Below are 18103 nucleotides of genomic sequence, written 5' to 3' on the forward strand. Positions count from 1 at the left end.
AAAGCTATCTTGGGGGATGACCCCAAACCCCCAACACAAAAATACCGTCTTAATTTTTTATATTATAGTCACGTCAGAAAGCATGTTTTAAACCACATGGACATTATAAACACACACCTTTACTTCTGGTCTCTCACAGCAAACACACCGTCCTTCCACGCCTCTCTCTGTGTCTCCCTGTCTGCGCCCCTGAGTTTCTCCATCAGCAGGAGGTTATGTTTATTAAAGTCACAGAACTCTTTTTTCGCGGCAGCAGGTGCTCCGCATGCCAGCTTCATAATTACGTAGCTTATCTATGTCATTGTCCATGCTGGTGTTTCATTGTTGACATTGTCCAATGTCCATTTTGTAGACATCACTCAAATCACTCCTAAATTTAACACATTTCTTTACTCTGCAGGTAAGTTTGTGACTACATTTCCTTTGTATGTTTATATTTTTGATGTTGTGATACAGGTCTTAAATTTTATTCATAGTGGTCTTAAGAAAGGTCTTAAAAAGTCTTAAATTTGATGAGGTGAAACCTGCAGAAACCCTGAACCTGCTAGTATATCATGTTATTTTTCAGAGATCTAATGAATATAATTATGATAAAATACATTTAACAAATATATGAACATAAATAACAATGCGAAAGAACAGATTACAGCATGAAATCGCAACTTTATACTAGAGAAACTTTGCTTTCCAAACAGACATGTGTGAACTATGTAATATGTTAAATTTTGGATGATGATGATGATGATGAATTATAACTGAGATGATTCAACATGAAGTTTGAGTTTTCAATAAAAATATATTGAGTTGTTATTTTATCAACATTGAATATTTTACATTACTTACCCTCATTGCCACAAATACATGTAAGTACAGTTATAAATACCACTGTGAGTGTTTTTCCTCTCTTTGTTCCTAAAATACGTGTTTTATTGTTAGTTTTCACTGATTGAGCTTAAAAAGCGAACATGACATGAAAATATAATATTCCATATTATCAGGTTTGGTATTTTATGCCTTTATTACATGCTGTCCAAACACGTGGACAGTTAAATAATTAAAAAATAAAACAGAATTTTGAAAAAATTCAAATTTGAGCACATTTTTGAGTTATAAAAACAATCTTTAAAAAATCTAAAAACTCTTTTTAATAATTCCTCCATGAGTTAATCTGCTGATTATTTTCTCCATTAATTAATTGATTGATTGTCCTGTTAAAGTAGTGGGAAAATGCCTCACAGTGTGTGAAAGATATTCAGTTTACAGTGACATGAAACAGCCGCATGTAAATAATAAATGTAATAAATTATTGTAGCTGCAATTACTTCATTTGTGTTTCTTCCTCCGTAAATAAGCGGGCTTATTGTTTAATTTCTCTTGTCTCTCTCTTGTGCAGAAGAGGATTAGGGTCATGTGAAAAAAAATTTTTTTTGAGTTTTCTTTTGAGAGAAAGTCAGAATTCTGAGATTAAAGTCAGAATTCTGAGAAAAAAAGTCAGAACTCTAAAATAAATATCACATGTGGCCCTAATCCTCTCCCGCACTCTTGTTTATGTGAAAATAAAACTAAAAGTTTAAACTAAACTGGGGGGATTGTCGGTACTTTTCAGTGCGACACCGGAAGTGCCCTCTCTGTTGTTTCGACGTGCACTTCCTGTTGTGACTCCAGCGAAGAATCCTCCACAAACAGACGGTCTGCCAACAAACCGGGACAGGACGGCGCCGTTTGGGTAAAGTTAACAGATATTTCGCTTAGTATGTTGTTTTAATTAGCGGCCGTGAAGTTTAATTGATTTTAAGTCGGGTTATGGGAGCGTTTGTCTGCAGCTGCTTGGGTTAGCTCTCTATGCTAACTCGGCTAACAGATGGACGTTTCACTGAGTTTGGTAACAAAACTGTTTTCACTTTGTTTCAGTTCCTGAACCTGTTGTTTTATTATACATGCGTATAAAATATGTTGGTTTTATCTGTGCAGTTGGTGCCTTTTGTTCGTTGTTAAAAAACTAAACAAATTAAATTATGTTTCTCAACACTGAATCTAAAACACGCATGTAAATTATTTATTGGTCTCTGAGGAAGCTTTCTTTAAACATTAACGTTTCTAAGAGGAAGATGGCTCCAGTTTCTCACTCATTCTTTAGTTTTTCCCTCAAGAAAGTGTTTTTATTTTAAATAAGTTGTTGTTTAAAAAATGTAATATTTGTCTCAAAGAGATGCAGGCATGTTGCAACACTTTTCAAACCTCAGCTTTATCAATGTTTTTTATCATGTAATTTATAACAATTGGAAAAACGATGGACTAATCATAAATGACAATAATAGTGGTTTATCTTTAATTAAAAACCAACAGATGCGTTAGGTCGTCTGGTTACACAGGATACACATTTAAAATAGAGTCCACTACAGACCAGGATGAAGGATCTGAAGGACTTTCATCTTTATATTTTAATGGTTCTGTAGTTTTTGGAAATATGGGGACAGGTAACTAGTTTTCAGTGTTCTGGGTAGTTCATTTAAATATCTTGCATTTGTCATGCGTATTTATATATTTAAAGTCCTGAGGAGAGAAGTGGCAGCGATTCGGTGGAATATTCCAGACACGGCAACATTAGCTGTTTGGTGGATCTTTCTCAGGTGAACTTTCCAGAGCACCTGGATGATTCGAGTCTGGATTCACGGTGATTACAGGATTTGGATCCAGGTGTGTTACGGTGCTGGAAGACGGCATGGACGAGACGTTTCCCGGCAGTCCCTGTTCGTCTGAGGCGGACAGTCCTGGAGGTCTGAACCGAGGCTGCCTCCTGGACCCAGCTGACGTCCTCTATCATGACCTCTCCATCATCGTCCCGGAAACACCCAGGTAACACGGCTCCTCGTCTCGCCTGTGGGTCACACTGAACGCAGAGAGCGCTATAGTCATAGGGGACGCTGGGGACACGTCCCCACCACTTTTTAAGCATAATTTGTTTAAAAAATGTTCTAAAAAAACTCGACAAGACAGGTAAACTCAAAAACGTTTATTTGCACATTAAGAAAACACGCAATGCAATTTAAAATTTAGAAGAAAGAAATGTGGCATTGTTCAAAAAACATAACGTAAGCTAAAAGACATGATTACTGCAATATATTCTGTTATATATATATTTTTTTTCACCTGTCATTTTTTGTTCCTTGTGACGTCACAGGGATGAAAGCTAAACGCGCCTCATTTAATCTCGCCAAGCGGCTACTCCGACACGCCCTCAGAAACAACACGTACGGCTGAACCCGAGCCGTTTACCGGCTTCTCGCTGACCCGCCCTTCTCTGCTTCTGATTGGCTAGTAGTCCTTAACTAGGAACTGAGCATGTGCAACTCCCAACAAAGATCATTTAGAGACAAGATGTATCACTCCATAGCTAAAACGAAGCCTTCAACACAGGCTGAAAAGAGGAGCTGCAGCAAAGTGCAGTAGGACAAAAAATATAACCATGTAACACAAAGTGACGCTCTTGTGAAGACACAGCAGCGGTGGAAGAAGTATTCAGATCATTTACTTAAGTAAAAGTAGTAATATCACAATGAAAAAATACTCCACTACAAGTAAAAGTCCCGCATTCAAAACTTAAAGTATTATCAGCCAAATGTACGAGAAGTAAAAGCACTCATTGTGCAGTAATTGTCAGTGTTTGACCTTTACATTTATTCATTTAGCTGACGCTTTTATCCAAAGCGACTTACAATTGCTATATATGTCAGAGGTCGCACGCCTCTGGAGCAACAAAGGGTTAAGTGATATGATGATCTTTTTGGTGGTAGATAGAAAAATATAAAGTCATGGCCAAAATCTTAAAAAAATATTGTGTTTCCAGCAGAAAACCTCCTTTAATTTTTAAAAAACTCACCTGCAGCAACTCACAGGGGCTGCTGGCAATGTAGAAATCACACTAACAACCAGTTTACATGGAGAAAGGTTAACTTTACCTTTCTACCTGTCACACACATGCAGGGGTTCCCTTATTCACGACTGTATAGCAGCAAAAACAAAGACATAATTCTTTAATTCCTGCTTCATTTCATTCAGAAAGTGAAAGTTCAGAGTCCAGAAAATTTGGGGTTTTCCTAAAACCATGTTTCATCTTGGCAGACAGAGATCTGTTCTCACCAGCGTTGCCTCCAGCCAGGAAGTTACAAAAGGAACTTTTCCACTTTCAGCAGGACGGAACAATTTACAGTCACAGCAGTTCAGATTATTACTGGGTCTTTTGCCTCACAGACCTTTTCAAACCTGCTCTGAGAAGAGAGAACAACTCGTATCTCTCTCGGTGTTTCAGGGTTTGTTCAACTGAGTTTATTTTCTTTGTGCAGAAGAGCTGAAGATGTTTATAACAGTGATCTTTTATTAAATCTCTTAAAATGTTTCCTGTCAGACTTCGTAAGATCTCCGTCCAGACTTGAATGATTCAGCTGTTAAATTCTGTGTTTGTTCCAGCCCACAGCTCGGCAAACGGAGGCGTCGCGTTCTCGCCACAGAGGAGCAGTTCAGTCCTGTAAGTCCTGATTCAGATCATCATATTGTTGCTGTCGTCAGCTGCGTCTGAGGCTGACCGCTGTGTTCCTCCGTCCTCAGCTGGCTGTCGCCGCCTCTCCGGGACGACAGGAACTCTCCACCGGCAGCGAACGAGCTTTTTCTCATAAATCCAAACGCAGGAGGCTGGCGGCGGCGATGGGGGAGCAGGGCGTCGGCTTTGTTCCAGCTTCATCTCTGAGGGCTTTTCCTCTGTGCACCTGGCTGGAGGCCCCGCTGTCCTGCTCCTCCTCCTCTTCCTCCTCCTCCTCCTACCTCACACCAGTATCAGAGGAGGAGGCTCTGACTGCAACGGGCTCCACGGTAGAAGCCAGTCCTGCGTATGTAAGCCAGAGGAGAGAAAGCCCGACTTCAGCGGCGGTTTCGCCCTCACCGCCGCCATCCTCTGACTCTCTGTCCTTCCTGACTGCAGAGGAGAGGAGATGGTTGAACCACGAGCAAGGAAACACCTCAGCAGGTGAGGAGACGGTGGAGATATTTCTGTATCAGCTCACAGCCAGTAAAGTTTCTGCAACACATTGGCCCTCATTTATCAATCTTCCGTAGAAACGGGCGTATTTTTAAGCGTGAGATTATGCTGACACTGTTCTCAGCGCCTGATTTATCAATGAGAGCGTACCCTGGCCTTTCAGGTGTACGCACCACCTGGTGTTGATAAATGCGGCGGCTGAAAACGTGTGTAATTTGAATGAAACGCCCCCAATTATTAAAGCTTCAGGAGGCCGCGCCCACAACTTCACGGCAGGGACTGACGAAATATGGCAAGAAATACATGGTTTGGAGCAGGAAATCCACAAATTAAAACTTAAGAAACAAAATATTATGTTGTTCTGACAGATTTAAATAAAGATTAAATGTTTAGTTTCACTACTAGAGCCCATCCCCGGCATAAATGTTCAAAAATATTGTGCATTTTAATATTACAAAATTTAATACTTTTTTTATTGGATGATTTAAACTGGACACATTTTTGACAAAATGTTCAACGCGCTTAAAACTGGACACGAGCAGTCAGATGAGCCATAAACGGTTCACTGACCCAGGACTCGCACATGAACCGGGATCAGCGTGCACCAGAGTCCGGGGCCGCGGGGCCTTTAGCGGGTGCTCGCTGTTGCTGTCATAATATAAAGTTTGTCTGTGCCAGCCTCACCTAAAGGTCGTGGGGCTGTGTCCATTTCGGCAGACGGTGTCAGAGCTTCAAGCCATCCGCTTATGCTCTTCGTTGTTTGTATGCAGTATTTATTTACCGTACAACATTTTTAGCCTTTTCATTTGAAGGTACACGTTTTTTTAAAAGCAAACCCAAATAAAAGGCACCTAAAGCTAGGATAAAATAGTCCAAATACAAATCAAAGCATGTTTTCACTGCTCAAATATTATATAGGCTGTATAAAGTCCGTGTTGCTCAAATATACACTACCGTTCAAAAGTTTGGGGTCACATTGAAATGCCCTTATTTTTGAAGGAAAAGCACTGTACTTTTCAATGAAGATAACTTTAAACTAGTCTTAACTTTGAAGAAATACACTCTATACATTGCTAATGTGGTAAATGACTATTCTAGCTGCAAATGTCTGGTTTTTGGTGCAATATCTGGTGTATAGAGGCCCATTTCCAGCAACTATCACTCCAGTGTTCTAATGGTACAATGTGTTTGCTCATTGGCTCAGAAGGCTAATTGATGATTAGAAAACCCTTGTGCAATCATGTTCACACATCTGAAAACAGTTTAGGTCGTTACAGAAGCTACAAAACTGACCTTCCTTTGAGCAGATTGAGTTTCTGGAGCATCACATTTGTGGGGTCAATTAAACGCTCAAAATGGCCAGAAAAACAGAACTTTCATCTGAAACTCGACAGTCTATTCTTATTCTTAGAAATGAAGGCTATTCCATGCGAGACATTGCTAAGAAATTGAAGATTTCCTACAACGGTGTGTACTACTCCCTTCAGAGGACAGCACAAACAGGCTCTAACCAGAGTAGAAAAAGAAGTGGGAGGCCGCGTTGCACAACTGAGCAAGAAGATAAGTACATTAGAGTCTCTAGTTTGAGAAACAGACGCCTCACAGGTCCCCAACTGGCATCTTCATTAAATAGTACCCGCAAAACACCAGTGTCAACATCTACAGTGAAGAGGCGGCTGCGGGATTCTGGGCTTCAGGGCAGAGTGGCAAAGAAAAAGCCATATCTGAGACTGGCCAATAAAAGAAAAAGATTAAGATGGGCAAAAGAACACAGACATTGGACAGAGGAAGACTGGAAAAAAGTGTTGTGGACGGATGAATCCAAGTTTGAGGTGTTTGGATCACAAAGAAGAACGTTTGTGAGACGCAGAACAAATGAAAAGATGCTGGAAGAATGCCTGACGCCATCTGTTAAGCATGGTGGAGGTAATATGATGCTGTAATTGCTGCAAATGGAGGATTCTTTGATGAAAGCAAAGTTTGATGTAAAAAAGATCTTATTTCAAATACAAATCATTATTTCTAACCTTGTCAATGTCTTGACTCCATTTTCTATTCATTTCACAACATATGGTGGTGAATAAGTGTGACTTTTCAGGAAAACACAAAATTGTTTGGGTGACCCCAAACTTTTGAACGGTAGTGTAAACACCAAAATTAATGTTTCAAACGTTGTTTCTGTTACAGTGGGTCATAATATATCATGTATTTTAGTTTGTCAGTGCGTTTTGTGCTGTTAGGAATTGTTTTTCTGCGCATTTCTGCACTAACTCAAAACTTGCGTACATGTACAGCACCTCCTGAGCTGGCGTAGGATTTGAGCGTGCCGTACGCCAACGTCCATATTGATAAATCTCAAAGTCATCGTGGTTTTGGGTGTACGCTGGAAATTTGGTGTACGCACTTTTCCATTGTCACCAGCAGCTCAGAGGAGCTCATGGAGGCAAACATCACATTCCTCCTCCTCACAGAGGAGAACACAGACATGAAACAAGTTTTAAGATTCAGCGTGGCGAACACTCAAGGGCGCCAAACTGGGACTGATTACCCAGGATCTCGATGGGGGGAGGACCTGGAATGAAAACACTAACCCTTTTGTTCGCAGTGTTTTAATTCTAAGCAGGAAGTCTCATAACTAAATTGGCAGAATAAATGTTCAGATACTGAACGTAGTACCCCCCCCCGACTGTCTGTCCTCAGGAAAACTAAATCAAGGTACCAAAAAAGAAAGAAAGCAAAGTGAAGGAAAACGGCTGCTCATTAATTTCATAAGCACAATCACAACTAACCGATAAATAATAGTTTAAGCTAATATCAGCAGTTTAGATTGAAGGCAGGAGTCTAGCTTGATGCATATTTGCACAGCAGGCTAGAATATAAATTATTATCAGCATCATAAAAACTTTCTGAAGTCTTTGAACCACTTAGTTACACTCTTGGACACAAAGATGGATGAAATGAAGTGAAGTATTGTTCCTGCAATTGAAACACGACTCCAGTGAAGTCTTGCTCAGATGTCATTATGCTGCATAGTGAACATTTTCTCAGTGTCGGGGGACAGTAAGGTGTTATTTCCAGCTTTGTCTGATACCTTGGGAATGATTAATGTTTCAGTAAACTTTAGAGCTGCACGATTTGGAGAAAAAATGTTGCGATTATTCTGAACAATACTGCGAATCTGTTAGAATGGAACAAATGTTACAATGAGCCGGCTGTGGCTCAGGAGGTAGAGCCCGTTAATAGAAAGATCGGCGGTTCAATCCCCGGCTCCTCCAGGCTGCATGTCGAAGCGTCCTTGGGCAGGATACCGAACCCCGAAAACCTCGAACCCCGAATCCACCAGTGTGTGAATGGTGAATGCGATGTAGTGTAAAAGCGCTGAGTGGTCACAAAAACTGGAAAGGCGCCATAGAAATACGGAGCATTTACTTGCTTAATGATCAAGGAATTAGCAAAATACTGACATTTTGAAATGTGTGTTTCTCTACTTGAACAAAGTGAAACAATTTTGGCACACGACCTGCAGGAGGAACTGCACACGAGTGTATTACAGAAAGAGTATAATGTTTAGTTAATAGTTTACTGTTAGTATAACAATAATATATTAAATACTACATTCATTAGAATGTCATATAATAGTGTACTTTTTTACTGCTTGTTGAATCCAGTTACAGCTGTTTCATTTTTGTGGGTTTTAAAAAAAAATTGTGCATCGGTCTTTAATTTGTTAATGCTAAGTATTAACTGGTCAATAATAGGGGGTGGAAAATAATAGATTTTTAGATGCATCACGATGCAGCGATTCTGAATCGATTCAGAAATGTCAGTAATCGATTATCTAGAGGTTAATTTGGTAACGTAATGTTGACGGAACGAAAAAGGCAGAACTCAGAAGTGCAGCTCACGTGTGGTTCTTGCTGTTCAGCACAGACAGGCAGCTGTTGAATGAGTGAGTGCAGCTGCTAAACTTTACACATGATCAATAAAATCAACGCACAACTAACGTTAATGCTTTTCCCCCGCACGCTGTGCAGCACGGCAGCGCTTAGCGAGCGTCCTCTGCTCCTTCTTCAGAGGACAGCTACGTGACAGGCGGCGGTAGGAAAAGATGAGCGCTACGCTTCAGTCTGGCTGTAAATGTTTTCCGACGGCTGGATAAGTGAAGGCGGTTAGCGCTAACGTTAGCCAACGTCTCCTCTTCAGACTGCCCTCTGGAAGCTGAGCAGGAAGCTTTGAAGCTGCTAGTTCAAGTTCGTTTGTCGTCATTCATCCACATATCGAGGACACAATGAACCAAATGCCGTTTCTCAAGGCTCACGGTGCTCAATACTGGATTAGAATAATTAACTTTCAGGACACAAACATGTAACCACACTAGACGGGACAAGAACAGGAACAGAGCGTCAGAAAGAAAAACAGCAGCAGCAGAGGTCAGTAATAACTCTCATCTGCATTTCATCACTACCTACTTGTTTGGATTTTTGTTAAATACTTTGCTTTAAAAGTACCAAGTTGTCACACAGTGAGAAAAATACATCTTTATCCAATTAGTTTTACAGCCGCATCATAGCCACCCTCAAGGTGACGCATCGTGACGCATCGACGAATCGAATCGTTGACCTGATAACCGTAATCGAACCGTGTGACCAGTGAAGATTCACACCCCAAGTCAGTAATCATTTTGTTCAGTTTGCTGCAGCACATCAGACTCGTTTTAATGTCCCGCCCCATCACGGCTGTGATTGGTCGGCTGTGTGAAAAGTTGAACATGTTGAACAACAAAAGGCAGCGATACAGCGAGCGAAAAATGGCAGCGAGCCAAAGCTTCCTGATCTTCTGTCTGACCTTCAGCTGCCGCCGACGTCTCTCTGTCTCTGTCACAGAGCGGCTTGGTGCTCCGGTGGCGAAGCGACTATGTTTTGAACAATTACAAAGTAATTGTACACAGTGTTGAGAAAAGTGGGTTGGAACTGTGCAGAAATCACAGATTATTATTATTATTATTACTATTACGTGTTTAAATGTGGTACGAACGGTTCAGTAGTGACTCCTCTAATCACCGCCACAGTTTAATGTGCTCAGTTATTAACATGTTTCAAGAGATGTGAGAGAGGAAGGGGCCCCACAGAGACTGCTTGTACATAGGGCCCAGAGCTTTGTGCGACGCAGCTGCGTACACTTCCCGAAGATATATCTCCATAAACATCTAGAAGTGAGCTCAGAAACCAGAGACGCTGCAGAAGCTCCTGAGAATCTTCATGTTTTGACGTTTCCTTCAGTGTCGCAGTTGGCTCTACATGCATGCTAACGGCTAACAGCTAATTCAGCTGCTGTTGAAGGGGCCAGTTCAACTAAATTTAAACACATACAGGCTAAAAACAGATCTCAAGTCGTAGCTCACAGCTGACTCAGTAGATTTTAGCAAAAAACTCAAATGAATTTATAATTTTTCATTAATTAATCATCCATTTTCTGCTGCTTGTCCAGGTTAAAGTAGTGAATGATGTAATGGAAGTACAAATAAAGAAGTGTAGGTCGTATTGGCGCTGCTGGTTTTCCTTCACGTGAGCGGGTGTATGAAATATATCCAGGTATTAAATTACATTAAAGTTAAATTAAATCAGCTCCAGGCCTCACAGGGAACAGCCAGTTTCAGTTCTTTGGTTCTGATCCGTCGTTTCTTCTGCAGCTGCGCCGGAGCAGATCGTCATCAGCGACGATGAGGAGGCCGTGGTTCGCTCGGCGCAGGTGGAGGAAGACGAGGCGTTTGCTCGAAGCCTGCAGGTAGGATCCTTCACCTGCAGACGCAGCGTGCGGCGTGGGAAAGTTTTCACGATGCTCTTTGTCCACTCAGGCCCAGTTTGACCAAGAGGAGGCGCACAGCACACACCAGCACCACCAGCACCACCTTCATCACAGGAGCCATTACCTTCATCAGCAGAGCCATCTTCTTCATCAGCGGAGCCTTCATGGGGTGAGCGAGCCTCTCTTGTTGCTCGTTAACTGTGTTTGCTGCATTCACGGTGAGTTACAGTGCCACTCTGTCTGCAGTGCCACCCCTACATGGAGCCCAGCTGGATGCCTCACCTGCTGGCTGCCGTCTCTCCTCTGGTCGGCTTTGAAGACGGTAAGAACAGGAACGCAGCACAGCTCGATCTCAGCCCCGGGTAATCTGGCGGTTAGCGCGGTAACAGTAGGCGTGGTTTGCATTGTCAAACTGAATCCAGCTAACTCCGTCACCAGCGATGAAACAACTAGAGATAAATTACAGACTGTTCATGTATTGAATGGTTATTGCTGAAAAATGGCGACCGTGAAAAAGGAGGCGAAACAGACCGAAGTTTATTAATGGACGCTGATTTCCCCACGTTGGTTATTTTACAGACTCTTATTAACGGACACACTGTGACCTTGGCTGTACATTTACTGCCAGACTTACTCGCTTTCACCGTCACTTTCTACCACACGATCTCTCACGTTCGCTCCGCTTTGGAAAAAATGTTTTGCTACGTTTTGTCTGCCCCTGGTGTGTGTACACAGATCTGATTGGTCAGCGCAGAAGACGTGGGCGGGGCAGAAGGAGGAACGGCCTGCCAGAGTTTTCAGAAGACCTGCAGGGAAACGACTATGAGGTGAGGTGGAGGAGGAGCGGGGGGGAGAAATGGAGGGAGGGAGAGGGAGGAGGAAGGGAGAAGGAGGAGGAAGAGGGAGGAAGGAAGAGTGAGGAGGGAGGGAGAAGGAGAGGAAGGAGGGAGGAAGGAGGAAGAGGGAGGAGGGAAGGGAGGAGGGAAGGAGGAAGAGGGAGGAGGGAAGGGAGGAGGAAGAGGGAGGAGGGAAGGAAGGAGGAAGAGCGAGGAGGAGGAGGGAGAGGGAGGAGGGAAGGAAGGAGGAAGAGCGAGGAGGAGGAGGGAGAGGGAGGAGGGAAGGAAGGAGGAGAGAGATGAGGAAGAGAGAGGAGGGAAGGAAGGAGGAGAGACAGGAGGAGGAGGGAAGGAAGGAGGAAGAGGGAGGAGGGAGGGAGAGGGAGGAGGGAAGGGAGAAGGAGGAGGAAGAGGGAGGAAGGAAGAGTGAGGAGGGAGGGAGAAGGAGAGGAAGGAGGGAGGAAGGAGGAAGGAGGAAGAGGGAGGAGGGAAGGGAGGAGGGAAGGAGGAAGAGGGAGGAGGGAAGGGAGGAGGGAAGGGAGGAGGAAGAGGGAGGAGGGAAGGAAGGAGGAAGAGCGAGGAGGAGGAGGGAGAGGGAGGAGGGAAGGAAGGAGGAAGAGCGAGGAGGAGGAGGGAGAGGGAGGAGGGAAGGAAGGAGGAGAGAGATGAGGAAGAGAGAGGAGGGAAGGAAGGAGGAGAGACAGGAGGAGGAGGGAAGGAAGGAGGAAGAGGGAGGAGGGAGGGAGAGGGAGGAGGGAAGGAAGGAGGAGGGAAGGAAGGAGGGAGAGGGAGGAGGGAAGGAAGGAGGAAGAGCGAGGAGGAGGAGGGAAGGAAGGAGGAGAGAGATGAGGACGAGAGAGGAGGGAAGGAAGGAGGAAGAGCGAGGAGGAGGAGGGAGGAGGGAAGGAAGGAGGAGAGAGATGAGGACAAGAGAGGAGGGAAGGAAGGAGGAAGAGCGAGGAGGAGGAGGGAAGGGAAGGGGGAGGAGGAAGGAGGAGAGAGGAGGAGGAGGAGGAGGGAGGAGGGAAGGAAGGAGGAGAGAGATGAGGACGAGAGAGAGAGGAGGGAAGGAAGGAGGAAGAGCGAGGAGGAGGAGGAGGGAGGAGGGAAGGAGGAGGAAGAGGAAGAGCGAGGAGGGAGGAGGGGGAGGAGGAAGGAGAGAGAGAGATGAGGAGAGAGAGGAGGGAAGGAAGGAGGAAGAGCGAGGAGGAGGAGGGAGGAGGGAAGGAAGGAGGAGAGAGATGAGGACGAGAGAGGAGGGAAGGAAGGAGGAGAGGGAGGAGGGAAGGAAGGAGGAGAGAGATGAGGACGAGAGAGGAGGGAAGGAAGGAGGAAGAGGGAGGGGGGAGGAAGTAGGAGAGAGAGGGGAGGAGGGGGGAGACCTGCAGGTTCATCTGCATCAGAAAACCAAATACTGTTTTTTATTTTCCTGCGTCTTCAAACCAAAATACAGTTTAGTCACTTTTCACTTCGTGAGCCGCGTATGTCCAGCTGCAGCCTGCAGACCGTGACGGAAGTTGAACTTCCGAATATGTTTTGTCCCAGATGACGTTCATCTCGGCTCACATGAAGGATCCTAATGCAAACCGTTTTATTCTTTAGGAGCCAACAACAGAACTTTAAATACACTTCTGAGAAGTTTTTAGGCGAGAAATCAACTGTGTAGATTAAAAATATCGGCAGTTTCAAGAAAATTTACAGCGAATCGAAAATGCGTTCAAACGTTTTCGCAGTTGAGAAGCTCCGCAAGTGCCGACGGGTGTTATATAGCTGCAGTTAACGTTAGCGGAGGCTGCACAGCAACACAATGGAGGTTAACCCTGTCTGCTAGCAGGAGGGTTAACCGGTCGACATGCATACAGTCAATAACTTTAGGCTCACACCCTGTTTGGGGTAAGAGGAATATACTGTCAGGAATAGTTAGCCAGCTCCTGTTAGCTCCCCCAGGCTCAGTCACACAGACCGCTGCAGCCAACACAGCAGACCAGCAACAGCTGATAATGTTCGTACCGTTATTCTGTCAATAAATTCTCAGTAATGTAAAGTTTTAACCTAAATCGAGACACATCTGGCTCGTGATGCAACATTACAGAATATTCTTGGTTTGTGAAACTTAAAATCACTTTAGAAGAAATAAAACAACAGTATGAATTGAAACATTGCTTTATTATTATCATTAGGCTGTTATAAATAAGTATTTGCAGGAATTATAGTATAAATATACTATATTAATATATAAGTATAGTAAATATTAAACATAACGTACTCTGATTACTACGTTGACACTTGACACCTCTTTTTTTAAACGGCTTTTTTTAATTTAACAACTATGCGTGGGCGCCGAGCGGTCGAGATAATCGCCGTTTATCGTTTTGTGCGTGGTGGCTTCTGGGACAACCCATATATTGAAGGTCAACTTCGGTCACGTTTGTCTGGTTTTTATATACAGCCTATGGTTTGTCTGCGGGCTGCAGCTGGACCCTTCTCCTGTGAGCGCTGAACTACTTCCTGTAGTTCTGCAGTTCTACTTCCTGTAGTTCTGCCGTTGTACTTCCTGTAGTTCTGCCGTTGTACTTCCTGTAGTTCTTTACAGAGTTAATATTTTCGCCTGCTGATGTCGTCGTGCCCATCTGCTCGTCTTTCAGGCTCTCCTGGAGTTCGAGGAGCGTCAGGGTTCTGTCGTGTCCAAGAAGTTAAGTCGGAGGGAAATCCAGCGGTTTCCCACCAAAACCTTCCAGTCTGCGAGCAACGCCGGGAACACTCAGTGAGTCACCCCACCCCCCCCCCAACCCCCCTCCCATTATTTACTGCTGCTGACCTGCCTGACTCTCCTCTGCTGATTGACAGGTGTCAGATCTGTTTCTGCGACTACGCTGAAGGGGAGAAGCTCAGGATGCTGCCCTGCTTCCACAACTACCACGTCCAGTGTATCGACCGCTGGTTAAAGGTAACGGCTCGCGCACACAGCTAGGTGTCATTTTAACAGGCTGAAAACTTTGTCTAGAGAACAACAGGCTTAAAACTAAATGTGAACAGCCGACTGATAAGCTTTTTCAGCGGTGCTGGTTAAATGTACACCTTAAGTAGGAACTCCGACTTCAGGTGGCGTTCATGGTACTTTTTCATGCTGGAGGTCTGAAATTTTCCCAGTTGCCTGGAACGCAGCATCAGTCAGTCTTCTGCTCCTTCTGCTCCTTTTGTTTTAGTAGAAAACATCAGGCACAAACTTTCATTTAGATCCAAAGCGAAGCTCCTCAAAGTGTCGTGTTCAGGATCAACACTTAATCACTTCCTCTGCAGCGGGTTCAACAACTGATCGTTTGTGTTTTCTGATCATTATAAACTGAAACTTTAAAGTCGTCTCTTTGAGATTTAAACGTTGTGGAGAGAATAATCTGATCCCAGCTGTTTCTGACAGGATAACGCCACCTGCCCCATCTGCAGAGCCACACCTGGCCGACGGAGACGCCCTCGCCCCCCGCACCTCTGACCTCGGCGCCTCCTCCGGCCGACAGCACCCCCTTCAGTCTTTCTGCCGTTTGTGTTTGATGAAGGACAACTCGTCTTTTTTGTTCTTTTTTTTTTTATACTTTTATTTTGTGTCTCAGAACGAAATCGACTCTTCAGGAATAAAACTTTAAAAAAAGTGAGGCTGCTTTTGATTTCTGTTTCGAGGACGGCCGCCGCAGCTGCTGTTTAACGAGAAATAAAGGTGAAGGTTCCTCTCCTGTGTTGTCTCAATTTGTCACCACGACGTTTCTGACTTTTACTCCCCGTAGCGTTTCTTCATGGCTCTGTATCTCCTCAGGTAGTGCAGCAGCGCCTCCAGCTCTCTGACCACGTACTCGCCCGGGCGATCATCTCGCAGGCCTCATTTCAGCCTCTGTCTGAAACAAGCTGTAGATGCTCCTGTCTCTTCTCTGATATTTCCTATTTTTCAGAGTCATTTCCTTTCAATGTTGATTATTCATTATGGCATCTGTGCGCTCGGTGTTGGAGGACAGATGACAGAAAACTCGGCGCACTTTCACCTGCCACCGTCTTCTGTATCACGCATTTTGGCCGTTTCACCGATGCGGAGGCAGTGGTGTCAGAAGTCTGGAGCTGAGGAGCGATGCCATCAGCGGTGCTGAAACGGTGAGTTGTGCACTCAGAGGATTTATTCACACTAGCGAACTAACGTTAGTTGACAAAGTAAAAACATTGATTAGTTAACATGACGGTTGTCTGTGTGTGAGTGAGTTTAACATCCTAGTAATGAATTAATTTCAATTCGAGAGGCAGGTTGAATCCAGCATGGGCTCTCTGTGTGGAGTTTGCATGTTCTTCCTGTGTTCATGTGTGTTTCGGTGTAAAATGTTAATTCTAAACGTGTACTGAGTTTTGTAGATGTGTAAGATAATTAGTTTTATAAAGGGAGCAGTAACGGCTTTGGCCAAGCAAGAGGCAAAGAAGTGACGAGCAGCTGCACAATCGTAGGTCGTAGCTACTCTGTTGATGAAAACCTATATACTGTATCAAACGTTTGGTAAATTTTCAATAATGAGCACCACAAGTGTTTGTCTTCTCTGCTTGGTTTTGTCAACTAGCAGCTCATTAATATGGAGGTCCTGAACGCTCAGCGCACTGAAACTTAAGAAGATGTATTATACAAGCATATTATCTAACACATCTCAGACTGAACATCAGCAGAGACGGAACATTATAAGCTTCGTAAAGGTCGATCTTAGGCAGGTCAGGTGGTTGTTCTGTTTGGCTTTTGTTATAATTACATTTTCTTCTTTACAGAAAGGACCTGAATCTGTGGAGGTCAGCCATTATTAAACTCTGAGATGTGATGGTGAACCACGTTCAGAACATCCATGAACACAGCATGCTGGAACCAGTTAGGACGTACCTTATATAGACCTTGATTCGTGGTCCAGTCTTCAGTGGAGCTGGTTGGTGCCTGGTTTAATTTGATTTCAGTGCCTGTTTTGTAGGTAAATTTCCCAGATTGTGCAAAGAATTTGAATAATTTTGCATCACACCATAATTTGTACTGAAGTAAATCACAGCTAATTCTGTAGAGTAAAGATTCTGTTTTGAAACAGGAGATTAAGAGTAAAAACACATGAACAAGACATTTTACAAATTACAAAACACAGTACTAGCTTCATGAAGATAATTTATTGCAGGACTGTTTTACTGGACTGCAGCAGTTTTAGCTTTAGGTGTACCTTATTAACAGAAACTAGTATTTAATCTACATGGATATTCTTGCGCAAACAAAAGCGAATGCCACTTATTAGTCACAAGGTGGCAGCGTTGGCTCACAATACAAGAAGAATTGTCTTCTGGGTTTGTTCACACATGTACAGCTTGTGAACTGCACGATCTGCTTTTTCTACAGGTTTCTCTCGGTAGCTCTGCATTTCAACCACGATGGAATCTGAGAGGTTCCTGTGATGGTGTGTTAGATTTTATAAAGATGTTTTTCCTTTTTAACACAGGACATAAATGTGAAACCAGCGCAGAAGTCTTGGTTCACAGTTTTCAGGTTAAGATCAATTAAACAATCAAACAATTAATATTATCCTCGGCCAAAGACATACTCAGTCACATTTGTGTATTGTAAGATGTGGTATTTTCATGTGGAGCGAGTAAACGTTATGTAAAATATTTTTTTAGTAATAAATCTTTAGAATTGTACAGCTTTGGTTTGCTCTCGAGTCTTTTCTAGTTTAAAATGTTGTTTTAGTTTGACCACACCAATTTGGTGCATCCGCACATTTTAAAAAGTTCCAATCTTGTGTTTGTGTTATTGTTTATTGATTTTATAAATATTAGAATACATTATTAGTTTTATATAAAACATGTTTAACCATTAATGCACTATGCATCTGTTCAAAATGATTGCAACCGCATAAAATGTGATTCATTTTATTGTCAACCTAATGAGGCTGTATAAAATGTGTAAATACCCCGTTCTTCAGGACTCGACACATAAAGGTTTACATGCAGAAGATCAAGTATACAGTTGTATGAAGTAGATTTCATATGACTATTAACCACACCCCCATTCTCTGTTTGAGAAAGAACGTTAACCCAAAACGGCACCCCCCAAAGCCTACTGCTTTCTGATTGGCCATTGTCTTATGAGTTTACCAGGTTGCCGCAGGGATAGGGCTGCGTGTTACATTGTGGGCGTGGCCAACATTCTCTGCCTGGAGCAAATGACCATATATGGAAATCTGGCTCGGAATGACATCATACCGAGCCCTTGGTAGAAAAAGCAGTTGAAAACAGAGCGTTCAGAACAGCGAGGTATCTGAGCGTCACAGGGATTTATTTTAAATACTTTTACCTCCTCATTTGAAGCTTTGGCCACATTTAACATGAACATCTGACCCTGTAACATCGTAGATAAGTCATAAAATATGGAAAAGCA

At 43.4% G+C, this 18103-nt stretch overlaps 1 protein-coding gene across 3 annotated transcripts; it reads left to right on the forward strand.

Moving 5' to 3' along the window:
* The first annotated feature begins 1612 nt into the window (after positions 1 to 1612).
* On the forward strand, positions 1613 to 15398 carry si:ch211-59o9.10 (uncharacterized protein LOC561841 homolog). 3 transcript variants are annotated; one of them, XM_038707078.1, is made up of 11 exons: positions 1613 to 1726; positions 2685 to 2856; positions 4468 to 4525; positions 4606 to 5020; positions 10722 to 10816; positions 10887 to 11006; positions 11084 to 11159; positions 11573 to 11664; positions 14319 to 14437; positions 14521 to 14620; positions 15092 to 15398. In XM_038707078.1, the coding sequence occupies exons 2-11, from the start codon at positions 2723 to 2725 to the stop codon at positions 15161 to 15163; spliced, it is 1281 nt and encodes a 426-aa protein (XP_038563006.1). In that variant the 5' UTR covers positions 1613 to 1726; positions 2685 to 2722; the 3' UTR covers positions 15164 to 15398. The 3 variants fall into 3 exon arrangements, 2 of the variants coding, with proteins under 2 accessions (XP_038563006.1, XP_038563005.1); XM_038707077.1 differs by having other exon boundaries at positions 1617 to 1726; positions 2631 to 2856; XR_005442909.1 differs by lacking the exon at positions 11573 to 11664 and having other exon boundaries at positions 1616 to 1726; positions 2631 to 2856.
* Positions 15399 to 18103: the final 2705 nt, after the last annotated feature.

The sequence above is a fragment of the Micropterus salmoides genome, unplaced genomic scaffold (assembly GCF_014851395.1).
Source record: "Micropterus salmoides isolate LMB-PRFRI ecotype aquatic unplaced genomic scaffold, ASM1485139v1 Ms_hic_scaffold_8, whole genome shotgun sequence".
NCBI lineage: Eukaryota > Metazoa > Chordata > Actinopteri > Centrarchiformes > Centrarchidae > Micropterus > Micropterus salmoides.